The 13,109-nt window shown below is 40.1% G+C and overlaps 1 protein-coding gene across 2 annotated transcripts in view; it reads right to left on the bottom strand.

The window, feature by feature from the left end:
* The window catches only part of LOC137623148 (5'-3' exoribonuclease 1-like), a 53,919-nt gene that overhangs the window by 8,629 nt on the left and 32,181 nt on the right, over window positions 1–13,109 (bottom strand). Inside the window, exons 17-19 of one of the 2 annotated variants that reach the window (XM_068353833.1) lie at window positions 6,504–6,694; window positions 5,621–5,800; window positions 3,120–3,290 (exon numbers count right to left, since the gene is read on the bottom strand). In XM_068353833.1, the coding sequence (XP_068209934.1) occupies window positions 3,120–3,290; window positions 5,621–5,800; window positions 6,504–6,694 (542 nt within the window). The remainder of the gene's footprint in view (window positions 1–3,119; window positions 3,291–5,620; window positions 5,801–6,503; window positions 6,695–13,109) is intronic. The other variant, XM_068353834.1, reaches the window with a different exon arrangement.

The raw sequence follows: 13,109 nt of genomic DNA, 5'->3' as shown, positions 1-13,109 counted from the left end.
GCCACTATTGGCAGAGGAGACATTATTAGGATCATTACTAGCCAAGCTACAACCTTTAATACAAATGCAAACTGCCGCAAGCTCAAGGGCTCCAATAAGGGAAAGTATCCTCACGGAATATATAATAGTCTAGCCACTATTGGTAGAGGAGACAATTTATTAGGGTCATTACAAGAGATGGGGTACCAGCAGTAGCAGAGGAAAAATGAAACATGGTGATTGAATCAAGAGGTGCAAATAGGTGTTAAGTAGTAGTCAAGCTAGAAGAAGGTCGCATTGTAGAAAGAGGTTTTAGCCTTCTAGTAGCATTGTAAACATTATGGAGGTTGTCTGAGGAAAGAACTGCCATTGATTTTAGTCTTCTGAAAGCATTCCTAACATTGTAGAGGATGTGTAGTAAGTGGAACATCCATTGGAAAAGCAGAATGATGTAGGCTCAAGGGCTCCGACAAGGAAAGTAGGCTCATGGAGTATAAAAGTGTCTAACCTTGCCTTAACAAATACTTAGCCCCAAATTATCAAGCGATGAATGAACCGAAGGTAAGTTTTGTTTACCTACCACACACTATGAAATTCTAAGGATGGTTGAGTAAATATGTTTCTTATTTTTCAAAAAGACTGATAGGCTAATTTTAACTATCCTAATACCAAGGAATCTATTTTAACCCTTTTACCCCCAAAGGACGTACTGGTACGTTTCACAAAAGCCATCCCTTTACCCCCATGGACGTACCGGTACGTCCTTGCAAAAAAATGCTATAAAAATTATTTTTTTCATATTTTTGATAATTTTTTGAGAAAATTCAGACATATTCCAAGAGAATGAGACCAACCTGACCTCTCTATGACAAAAATTAAGGCTGTTAGAGCAATTTAAAAGGAATATACACCAAAATGTGCTGGGAAAAAAGTAACCCCTTGGGGGTTAAGGGTTGGAAATTTCCAAAAAGCCTGGGGGTAAAAGGGTTAAAAAGTTTAAAAAAAAAAGAGGAAAACGTAGAAACCTTTGATACATCTGAGACAGTTTGGGATTAGACACAGGAATACAGACCTAAAAAGAAATACCATGGAACCTATTGCTTGGCCCTCCCTAGTCCTAGCTTAGATAGAGAAGGGGGCTTGGGCACTGATGATATGTATATGTGGTCAGTCTCTATTCTCTAGGGCATTGTCATTGTCCCTTACCTCTGCCATTCATGAGTAAACTTTAAACTATGAACAAACATCTATACTATGAATGCAAAAAACAACAAACTTTAATTCATTCATCCATGAAAAACAACCAGTATTCTTTATTGACTACTTCCACCTTCTCAACAAAGTAGAAACTGCAAACAAATGTCAAGGGAGGATAAGAACACTTGTGAGAAATCACCGATTTAAATTTACAAACAAAATAATCTCGGTACTTGGCAAGCAGGTTGTTATTATCTACCCTATGGAATCCACTGCTCTGGTGTGATTGAAATTTCTCTGAGGTTTCATCAAACGTATCAGTCTTTTGGATGGCCTATTTGTCCTTTCAAAGAGATTTCCCAAGAAGCAAATACAAGTAGCATATCACAGAAAATATCGTTAATGATCTAATATACGTATTACCGATGTTTGCCACACAAAACTAGTAAATGAAAAATAAATTTAAATCGGTCAGTCGTGTTGTTAAGGCCTATGTCACGCAAGATGACTAAGTCCTTGAGGAAGTATCCCACCTATAAAGTACCACAGTCAAGATAAAAGCAAAGAGCTAAGGGGAATTCTCTGAGTATCGTGTGGATGATATTAAGCTATAATGGAGAGTGGTCAATAGACGTTCTTTAAGAAGCTATCCTACATCCAATAATTAAATGCTACTTCTTCTGCAACTAGGCCTTCAATACTCTAGAACTGTATAAAGCTTAATGTGAGATACTCTTCTTCCTAGGACAATGAAGAGCTACGGTATTCTTTCACAATCGAAGAATGTAGTGCAATGTTCTTTAGACAGACAGCCTTTCAAACAAGCTTTTCAAAATACCCAACAAACATAAAACATAAATAACAGTACAAGTTTCCTGAGAAAGAACACAAAAGCAAAACACTTTTCAGTCATGTCTTTATACAAACATACTTTTCAACTATCAGAAAGTGTCTGTAGGGAGGAACTAAAAGGAATGGTTTACAAACGAAATACATAAAAAAGGATTATTTTTTTTTTCCATTAATGTAAGATGTCTCAAAATCCTTAATGTTCAAGCACAAAAGCAAACTCTTTTTAGACAAAGTATTTTAACACCTGTATGTCCCTAATACTTTGTATAATTCTCATTAGTATGTCTTTTCTTAGAAAGGGAATACTGTTACTAAAAAGGTCAACAAATTAAAATAAGAAAAAGGTTTTAAAGTTTGCACTTCTGTCAAATGTAAATCTCTGATTGTGGGTACCTAAGTCACGATGTTTTGATTACTTGATAATCTTTAACTAAGCAGGCCAGCCAAAGAAATGCTACTTCTGGGAGGGATTAAATAATACTGCACTGAATCAAATGGAAAATAGCCCTAAAATAATGTACACCCCTTTAAAAGAGTTGCTTTATACCTTTCTGCTTGGAGAAGGGAACATCTACGTAGGAAAATTATGAGAGAACAATCATGTCTACGTTAAACAGACGCTAAAATGAAAATGGAAAGACGAATTACAATGGTATGTTAAATAGAGGCTAAAATGAAAACAGAAAGAGAGGGACTTTAATGGTATGTTAAAAATATGCAAAAATGGAAAGAGAAAGACTTCAAAGGTACAGTACATTAAATAGACGCTAAAATGAAAAGAGAAAGAGAGGTACTTCAACGATACGTTAAATCGACACTAAAATGAAAATGGAAAGAGAAGGACTTCAAGGTTACAGTACATTAAATAGACGCTAAAATGAAAAGAGAAAGAGAGGGATCTTCAACGATACGTTAAATCGACATTAAAATGAAAACGGAAAAAGAAGGATTTCAATGGTACACCTCAAAAGGACCTAAAAGGACCTAGATCAAAAGAAGTGAATGACAATCAAAAGGCATTCATCAGTACAGGTTTTTGTAACAATAATCAAAGAGCAAATGAATTAATTGGTAAAAAAAAAAAACGATACCTGTCGACCAGAATGATTTAACTCTGTCTTTACTTCTAGTCCACCATTTGCAATGTCTGGACAACGTGTTTTAGTCTGTGAACTCACATAAAGAGCCGACGGACTTGGCAACTGATTGGGATCTGGCGGCTGAGGGCTTGCAACGTCATACCCTGGGTTGTTCTTTGGAGGCTGAAAGCAAAGAGTAAAGTACTTAACTTACATACATACATATACCAAGGCACTTCCCCCAATTTTGGGGGGTAGCCGACATCAACAAATGAAACAAAAACAAAAAGGGGACCTCTACTCTCTACGTTCCTCCAGCCTAACAAGGGACTCAACCGAGTTCAGCTGGTACTGCTAGGGTGCCACAGCCCACCCTCCCACATTATCCACGACAGATGAAGCTTCATAATGCTGAATCCCCTACTGCTGCTACCTCCGCGGTCATCTAAGGCATCGGAGGCAGCAGCAGGTTACTTAACTTAGGAATAGAAAAAAAAAATGAAGAATACAGTAGGTCCTCAACTTACAAAAATGCAGAGATACAAACATAAATACAACTGAAATCATAACACTCGGATATTGTATCAATGGTTCTGACCAGCCTTTACATTCAAATCTTCCCGGACAGTTCCATCCTGTTCGTAATATTATACCCAATCTTTTTCAACTACCTGATTAGGAAGATCATTCCAGAACTTGGTCATAGCTGGAATAAAACTTCTAGAATACTGTGTAGTATTGAGCCTCATGATGGAGAAGGCCTGACTATTAGATTTAACTGCATGCCTATAGTCAACTCTTTTTAGTGAGGCAGATTTGCACCGACTCGCAGCGGTGCCCTTCTAGCTTGGAAAAGTTTCCTGCCATCTGATTGGTTAGAATTATCTTCCCTAACCAATCAGCGGGCAGGAAACTTCTCCGAGCTAAAAGGGCACCCCTGCGAGTCGGTGCAAATCTGCCTCACTAAAAAGAGTTGACTATAGGCATGCAGTTAAATCTGATAGTCAGGCCTTCTCCATCATGAAGCTCAATACTACATAGTATTCTAGAAGTTTTATTCCAGCTATGACCAAGTTCTGGAATGATCTTCCTAATCAGGTAGTTGAATCGGTAGAACTTCAAGTTGCAGCAAATTTTTTTAAGTTGAACAGGCTGACATTAGTCCTTTTATAGTTTATATATCATGAAATATCTATTTCAATGTTGTTACTGTTTTTAAAATATATATTGTTCATTTTTTCTCATATCGTTTATCTATTTCCTTATTTCATCTCCTCACCGGGCTATTTTTCCCTATTGGAGCCCTTAGGCTTAAAGCATCTTGCTTCTCCGAACTAGGGTTGCAGCTTAGCTAATAATAATAATAATATACAATACTACAATAAAGCATTATTATATAATTCAACGCAGTAAGCAAGATGACAATTGCAATATGTAACGAGACTATTTGTTGACTTTAGCAGCTGAAAATCATACGCATGCGAGTTAAGTGAATTCTACCCTAGGCCGAAATTTAATAAAATTTGACTTAAAAACAGCTTCTTGGAATCTATTTCATAAGCTGAGGACTTTCTGTAATGCTGTTGCTGTCTTTCTAAAATACTTTTATACGGATTCCATGAAGGATTTTAACTTGTAAATATTTTGATCAATATTGTCGAGGATAATAACTATCTCTCTTCAATACTTTTAAACGGATTCCACAAAGGATTTTAACTTGTAAATATTTTGATCAATATTGTTGAGGATAACAACTATCTCTCTTCAATACTTTTAAACGGATTCCACAAAGGATTTTAACTTGTAAATATTTTGATCAATATTGTCCAGGATAATAACTATCTCTCTTCAATACTTTTAAACGGATTCCACAAAGGATTTTAACTTGTAAATATTTTGATCAAAACTGTTGAGGATAATAACTGTCTCTCTTCAATACTTTTATACGGATTCCATAAAGGATTTTAACTTGTAAATATTTTGATCAATATCGTTGAGGATAATAACTGTCTCTCTTCAATACTTTTATACAGATTCCACAAAGGATTTTAACTTAAAAAAATTTTGATCAAATTGTTGAGGATAATAACTGTCTCTCTTCAATACTTTCATACGGATTCCATAAAGGATTTTAACTTGTAAATATTTTGATCAATATTGTTGTTGATAATAACTGTCTCTCTTCAATACTTTTATACGGATTCCATAAAGGATTTTAACTTGTAAATATTTTGATCAAAATTGTTGAGGGTAATAACTGTCTCTCTTCAATACTTTTATACGGAATCCATAAAGGATTTTAACTTGTAAATATTTTGATCAAAATTGTTGAGGGTAATAACTGTCTCTCTTCAATACTTTTATACGGATTCCATAAAGGATTTTAACTTGTAAATATTTTGATCAAAATTGTTGAGGGTAATAACTGTCTCTCTTCAATACTTTTATACGGATTCCATAAAGGATTTCAACTTGTAAATATTTTTATAAATACTATTGTTGATAATACTTACCGTACAGTTGTAGCCCTGGTTTTTGTTGATGCTGCCCTGAGGAGGCTGATATGGCGTGGTTTGCTGACTAGGGTGTGGCGAATAGCCCTGTTTCTCCGGGCGTTGTTGATTCTGATGATTGTAGTGATGGTTTTGGTCCTGACGATTGTTCTTCCACACGTCAGGTTTGGGCTCATCAGACTGAAAGGAACATTGGGATTCTATTATGGGAGATATTACCTTTAATATATTCTCATCTCTAAAATTTAATCTATCTTAAAGGAGCTTTGGGATTCTATTATGAGAGACATTACCTCTTAATATATTCTCATCTCTAAAATTCAATCTATCTTAAAGGAGCATTGGGATTCTATTATGGGTGACATTACCTTTAATATATTCTCATCTCTTAAAGGAGCATTGGGATTCTATTATGGGAGACATTACCTTTAATACATTCTCATCTCTAAAATTTAATCTATCTTAAAGGAGCATTGGGATTCTATCATGGTTGACATTACCTTTAATATATTCTCATCTCTAAAATTTAATCTATCTTAAAGGAGCATTGGGATTCTATTAAGGGAGACATTACCTTTAATACATTCTCATCTCTAAAATTTTATCTATCTTGAAGGAGCATTGGGATTCTATTATGGGAGACATTACCTCTAATACATTCTCATCTCTAAAATTTAATCTATCTTAAAGGAGCAGTGGGATTCTATTATGGGAGACATTACCTCTAATACATTCTCATCTCTAAAATTTAATCTATCTTAAAGGAGCAGTGGGATTCTATTATGGGAGACATTACTTCTAACATATACTCATCTTTAACATCTAATCAATCTTAAATTATAACAGCTGCCCTACAATACTAAAAAAAACTGTGGCATTCAACCTTTCCATTTCCATTGGCTTCGCCAGTGGAAAAATAACGATTTCCATGCGACAAGTTGATCAGAGAGGCCGAGTGAAGTCTGTAGCAACGTTTAGCCGTCGCCGGTCCAGCGAGAGTTAAGCCTTCTTCAAACGCTTCATCGAACAATATATCGTACATGACGTCTGTTTCCTTGTCCGCTAGATGTATACCTAGGAGTATCAAACGGATGTAGTTGATGAGTATCATACATAAATTCATGGCAACAAAAGACCCTAACAATGTAAATAAAGTTTCTCTATGTCAAACCTCATGTGACAAACAGGCTTTTATAGCCTAAAATATAGAAGATAGGTATGAAACTATATTAGCAGTAAGACACAAGCCTTTCTAACTTGCAAAAGGAAAGACACTTTTTTATATCAAACTTTATGTGACAAATTATAGCTTTTATAGCCTAAAAAATTAAAAAACAGGAATGAAACTATATTAGCAGTAACACACAAGCCTTTCTAACTTGCAAAAGGAAAGACACTTTTCTGTATCAAACCTTATGTGACAAATTGTAGCTTTTTTAGCCTAAAAAATAAAAAAACAGGAATGAAACTATATTAGCAGTAACACACAAGCCTTTCTAACTTGCAAAAGGAAAGACACTTTTTTATATCAAACTTTATGTGACAAATATGTTATTTTCATTAGTAAAATAAATTTTTGAATATACTTACCCGATAATCATGTAGCTGTCAACTCCGTTGCCCGACAGAATTCTACGGAAGGGATACGCCAGCGATCGCTATACAAGAGGGGGGTGTACTCACAAGCGCCACCTGTGGCCAGGTACTGCAGTACTTCTTGTTGACACCACCTCAATTTTTCCTCGGTCCACTGGTTCTATGGGGAGGAAGGGTGGGTCAATTAAATCATGATTATCGGGTAAGTATATTCAAAAATTTATTTTACTAATGAAAATAACATTTTTCAATATTAAACTTACCCGATAATCATGTAGCTGATTCACACCCAGGGAGGTGGGTGAAAACCAGTGTACATGTATATCAAGAAGCTAAGTATCCCGTATTTCATATTATCAGTTATTCAAAATAACAATGAAATTACAAGTACCTGGTAAGGAAGTCGACTTGAGCCATTACTCTGCCTTAAATAAGTTCGTCTTCCTTACTGAGCGCAGCGTTCCTCTTAGGAGGCTGAACAACTCTAAGGTGCTGAAGTATCAAGGGCTGCAACCCATACTAAAGGACCTCATCACAACCTTTAACCTCGGCGCTTCTCAAGAAAGAATTGACCACCCGCCAAATCAACAAGGATGTGGAAGGCTTCTTAGCCGACCGTACAACCCATAAAAAGTATTCAAGAGAAAGGTTAAAAGGTTATGGGATTATGGGAATGTAGTGGCTGAGCCCTCGCCTACTACTACATTCGTTGCTACGAATGGTCCCAGGGTGTAGCAGTACTCGTAAAGAGACTGGACATCTTTGAGATAGAATGATGCGAACACTGACTTGCTTCTCCAATAGGTTGCATCCATAACACTCTGCAGAGAATGGTTCTGTTTGAAGGCCACTGAAGTAGCCACAGCTCCCACTTCATGTGTCCTTACCTTCAGCAAAGCAAGGTCTTCTTCCTTCAGATGAGAATGTGCTTCCCTAATCAGAAGCCTGAATAGTAAGAAACTGAGTTCTTAGAACTTGGGAAAGAAGGTTTCTTGATAGCACACCATAAGGCTTCTGATTGTCCTCGTAAAGGTTAAGACCTTTTTAGATAGTACCTAAGAGCTCTAACTGGGCAAAGTACTCTCTCCAGTTCATTCCCCACCAAGTTGGACAGGCTTGGGATCTCGAACGACTTATGCCAAGGACGTGAAGGAAGCTCGTTTAGCAAAAACCAAGCTGCAAGGAACATGTAGCCGTTTCAGATGTGAAAACAATGATCCTGCTGAAGGCGTGGATCTCACTTACTCTTTTAGCTGTTGTCAAGCACACGAGGAAAAGAGTTTTTAATGTGAGGTCCTAAAAAGAGGCTGATTGGAGAGGTTCAAATCTTGATGACATAAGGAACCTTAGGACCACGTCTAGATTCCAGCTTGGAGTGGACAACCGACGTTCCTTTGAGGTCTCAAAAGACCTAGGGAGGTCCTGTAGATCTTTGTTGGTGGAAAGATCCAAGCCTCTGTGGCGGAAAACCGCTGCCAACATACTTCTGTAACCCTTGATCGTAGAAGCTGAAAGGGATCTTACTTTCCTTAGATGTAACAGGAAGTCAGCAATCTGGGTTACAGTGGTACTGGTTGAGGAAACTGCATTGGTCTTGTACCAGCTACGGAAGACTTCCCCTTGAGACTGATAGATTCTGAGAGTGGATGTTCTCCTTGCTCTGGCAAACGCTCTGGCTGCCTCCTTCGAAAAGCCCCTAGCTCTTGAGAGTCTTTCGAAAGTCTGAAGGCAGTCAGACGAAGAGCGTGGAGGTTTGGGTGTACCTTCTTTACGTGAGGAGACGTAGAAGGTTCACTCCTAGAGGAAGAGTCCTGGGAATGTCGACCAGCCATTGCAGTACCTCTATGAACCATTCTCTCGCGGGCCAGAGCGGAGCCAATCCACGTCAGCCGTGTCCCTTTGCGAGAGGAGAACTTCTGAAGTACCCTGTTGACAATCTTGAACGGCGGGAATGCATACAGGTCGAGATGGGACCAATCCAGCAGAAAAGCATCCACGTGAACTGCTGCTGGGTCTGGAATCGGAGAACAATACAACAGGAGTCTCTAGGTTATCGAGGTAGCGAACAGATCTATGGTTGGCTGACCCCACAGGGCCCAAAGTCTGCTGCAAACACTCTTGTGAAGGGTCCACTCTGTGGGGATGACCTGACCCTTCCGGCTGAGGCGATCTGCCATGACATTCATACCGCCCTGAATGAACCTCGTTACTAGCGTGAGCTTTCGATCTTTTGACCAGATGAGGAGGTCCCTTGCGATCTAGAACAACTTCCACGAAAGAGTCCCTCCCTGCTTGAAGATGTAAGCCAGGGCTGTGGTGTTGTCAGAGTCCACCTCCACCACCTTGTTAAGCTGGAGGGACTTGAAGTTTATCAAGGCCAGAAGAACCGCCAACAACTCCTTGCAATTGATGTGAAGTGTCCTTTGCTCCTGATTCCATGTTCCCGAGCATTCCTGTCCGTCCAAAGTCGCACCCCAGCCCGTGTCTGATGCGTCCGAGAGGAGACGGCGGTCGGGTTTCTGAACAGCCAAATGTAGACTTCCTTGAGAAGAAAGCTGTTCTTACACCACGCGAGAGAAGACCTCCTCTCTTCGGAAACAGGAACTGAGACCGTCTCTAGCGTCATGTCCTTTATCCAGTGAGCAGCTAGATGATACTGAAGGGGGGGGAGGTGGAGTCTCCCTAACACGATGAACAGGGCCAGCGATGAAAGTGTCCCTGTTAGACTCATCCACTACCTGACTGAGCATCGGTTCCTTCTCAGCATGCTCTGGATGCATTCTAGGGCTTGGAAGATCCTTGGGGCCGACGGAAAAGCCCGAAAAGCTCGACTCTGAAGATCCATACCCAGGTAGACAATGGTCTGGGATGGGACGAGCTGAGACTCCTCAAAATTGACCAGGAGGCCCAGTTCCTTGGTCAGATCCATAGTCCATCTGAGAATCTCCAGACAGCGACGACTTGTGGGAGCTCTTAAAAGCCAGTCGTCTGACGGAGCCGGACACAAGATCATGGTACTGCTGCACAGTCTGTGAACTGTCAACCATGGGGAAGCGAGGAAGTACAGTGACAACCCGAAGCTGTCTAGACTGTCTGGGTCGTATAGACAACTCCTTATCGGGTTGCTGAGGTTGCCGCACTGCGTCACAACAAGTCACTTCTGCTGGTTGTTGAACGTCTTCCCAGTGACACACTGACTCCGTAAACAAAAAATCCTCTAACAAGGACTAAGCTTGGACTACATGTCTTGCAACACAGCTCAAGGTCTATGGGAGCAGGTGTGGTAACAGACGGGGTTAGCGACTGAAGTGGAACCATTACCTTCCCTGGAAGCATGTTATGCTTAAATAAAAGTCCATAGGAGGCTACGCAGCTAAAGGCTCCTCTCCAAATGACAGAGTCCTCAAGGGAATATCAGAAGGAGGGAGAAAAGCACTTTCTCATCTACAGGGACCATATCCGAGAAAAGCTAAGTTCTCTCAGTGAGGGTTTCACTGGTGCAAAAGCAGCAGACTAGAAGGCAACGTTATGAAACTGCTTGACAGTCTAGTGAGTTGGCAACAACCAAAGATGTGTGACTGAGAAGCATGTGGTAAGGTATGCAGAGCATGCTGTATGTAGAGCATGCTGTATGCAGAGCATGCTGTATGTAGAGCATGCTGTAAGAGAAGCAGAGCATGTTGCATGGCGTGTAACATTTCTCAGAAATTCCATGACCAGTGCTAGATTGAGTAATATCGCATTACTGTCCATTGAAAGTGCACGTGCCGAGGGAATTGATTTAGACTGTTTTGTTGATGAATTTGATAGCCGGCATGATAATCGTAGAATTAAGCTGCACTAAATATACGATCTATAATTTACTTCACCTCAGGACAGGGAAACTCGCCCTGTTGGCAACACTGCATTACTTCATGCATGCTTGCATGGGGTTTTAATATCAACATAATATTTACATTACATTCATAACTCATGATTCATTTTTGTTTTGAAGATATTTTGCCATATTTGCGATTTGTTAAAAATATATTGCAAGGAATACATATATATTTTTTTATTTAAGTAATACGAATAACCTCCATTATCATAATGTTTGTGTAGGCATACATGTATATGATTACAAATGCAAGTTATGAAAGTAATGAGGTGTTATTATTGTCATTTGTTATTTCAAAGTTGAATGGGAAGAGGCTCAAGTTGAGGAGAAAGTGGCAGATGCATGCGTTGAGGTGGCTGACTCATAGCATGAGGTTCCTGCCTCAAGAGTTGCGCTTGCCTCAAGGGTTGAGGTGGCTGCGCAGAGAGAGGCTCTTGACTCACGAGTTGAGGTTCTTGAGGTGTGAGCTGCGAGAGTTGAGGTAGCGGCTGCGCAGAACGCAGTTACTGTCTCACGAGTTGAGGTTCCTGAGGAGCTAGCCTCAAGAGTTGAGGCTCTCGCCTTGAGGAAAGTTGAGGTAGCAGCTGCGAGAGCTGAGGTGGCTGCCTCAAGCATGGTAGAGGTTGTCGTACCTCAAAAGGTTGTAGCCTCAAAGATGGTCTAACTGCAAGAAAATCTTGCCTCAAGGCATAAGACTCCTGCTCCCATTGTTGAGGTTGCCTTAAGGAAGGTTAAGGTTGCTGCACAACGCTGGTAACTGGCAACTCCGAACGCGGTAAGGTAGCTTGAGGAACCTCAACTTCGTACACCTGGCAGACTGGACTGCGGTGAGGCGGAGCACTCGCAGGAGGAGGTGTAACCTTCTCAGCCTGAAACTCACGCATTAAGACCGCAAGCTGCGACTGCATGGACTGCAGCAAAGTCATCTTGGGATCAACAGACGATAAGGTCTGTTGAGGCAAAGCCTTAACAGAAGATGAGGTCTGTTGAGGCATCGCCTTACCTCTCTTAGGAGGTGTGCAGTCACCTGATGACTGCGGAGAGTCAGAGCTAACCCAATGACTGCATCCGGGTTGTTGAACTCTAGAGGTCTGGACTTTACGTTTAAGAGGTCTTGAGACCTGAGTCCAGCGTTTTCTCCCCGAAATTTCTTCTGCAGACGAGCAAAATAAGGGCTCAATCGTCTGCGGGTGGGAGTGACGGTCTCTGTAAGACACGCCCGCAACCACCGAGGATACTTCTGTGCGCCGATCAAGGCCTGCCGAACCCTTTTGCCCTTCGACATTGCTTCTCCCCTGGGCTTGGGAGCTGGGAGGACGACTGGCACGCACAGAAGTACCCTCACGCACAACACTGACACACTTTGCGCTAATCACTTATCACTTTTGATTTTCTGTTTGCACTTATTTCACTGAACTCGAAACTTTAAGTGGTTTGTACCTGAAACACGCAATTCTATCCTTCCTTAAAAGTTAGTAATTGCGAAAACAGAATTACAATGTAACAGAAAAATCTAATGAAAGATAAATAATTCAGTGGCTGGAAAGAGACTAAACACTAGATCAAATAAACTACGTTTAAAATCTCTCACCGCATAAAGCTTGAGAACAAGAATAAAACTCTAGAAACGTTTACCTTCTTCCCCTAAAGAGACTAGGGAGAAGAGCAAAAACGATAACAACGTTACTCGCTTGAACGAAACGTTTATCCAGCTCTCTCTCCCTCCGTCTCTATCTCTCTCTCTCTCTCTCTCTCTCTTGACTTAGAACCTGAGAGAAGAGCCCAATCATATATAACGTTAAAACATATTATTGTTAAAGGAAAAAAACTGAAATATTTCCCAAATAAAAAGTTCCTTTATTAGAATTAAAACCATTAAGCTAAGAAAGAATGAACAAAACGCTAGAAACGGTTACTCTTACTGCAACGTGACACCGTGAAAATTCTCTCTCTATCGTAACGATAGAGCGCAAGTTGAACGTTCTGAACGTCAACAACTGCAGAGACAAAACAAAA

This window comes from Palaemon carinicauda, chromosome 30, assembly GCF_036898095.1.
Source record: "Palaemon carinicauda isolate YSFRI2023 chromosome 30, ASM3689809v2, whole genome shotgun sequence".
Classification (NCBI taxonomy): domain Eukaryota; kingdom Metazoa; phylum Arthropoda; class Malacostraca; order Decapoda; family Palaemonidae; genus Palaemon; species Palaemon carinicauda.
The sequence above is the reverse complement of the archived record's forward strand: the minus strand, read 5'-3'. Positions and strand labels throughout refer to the sequence as shown.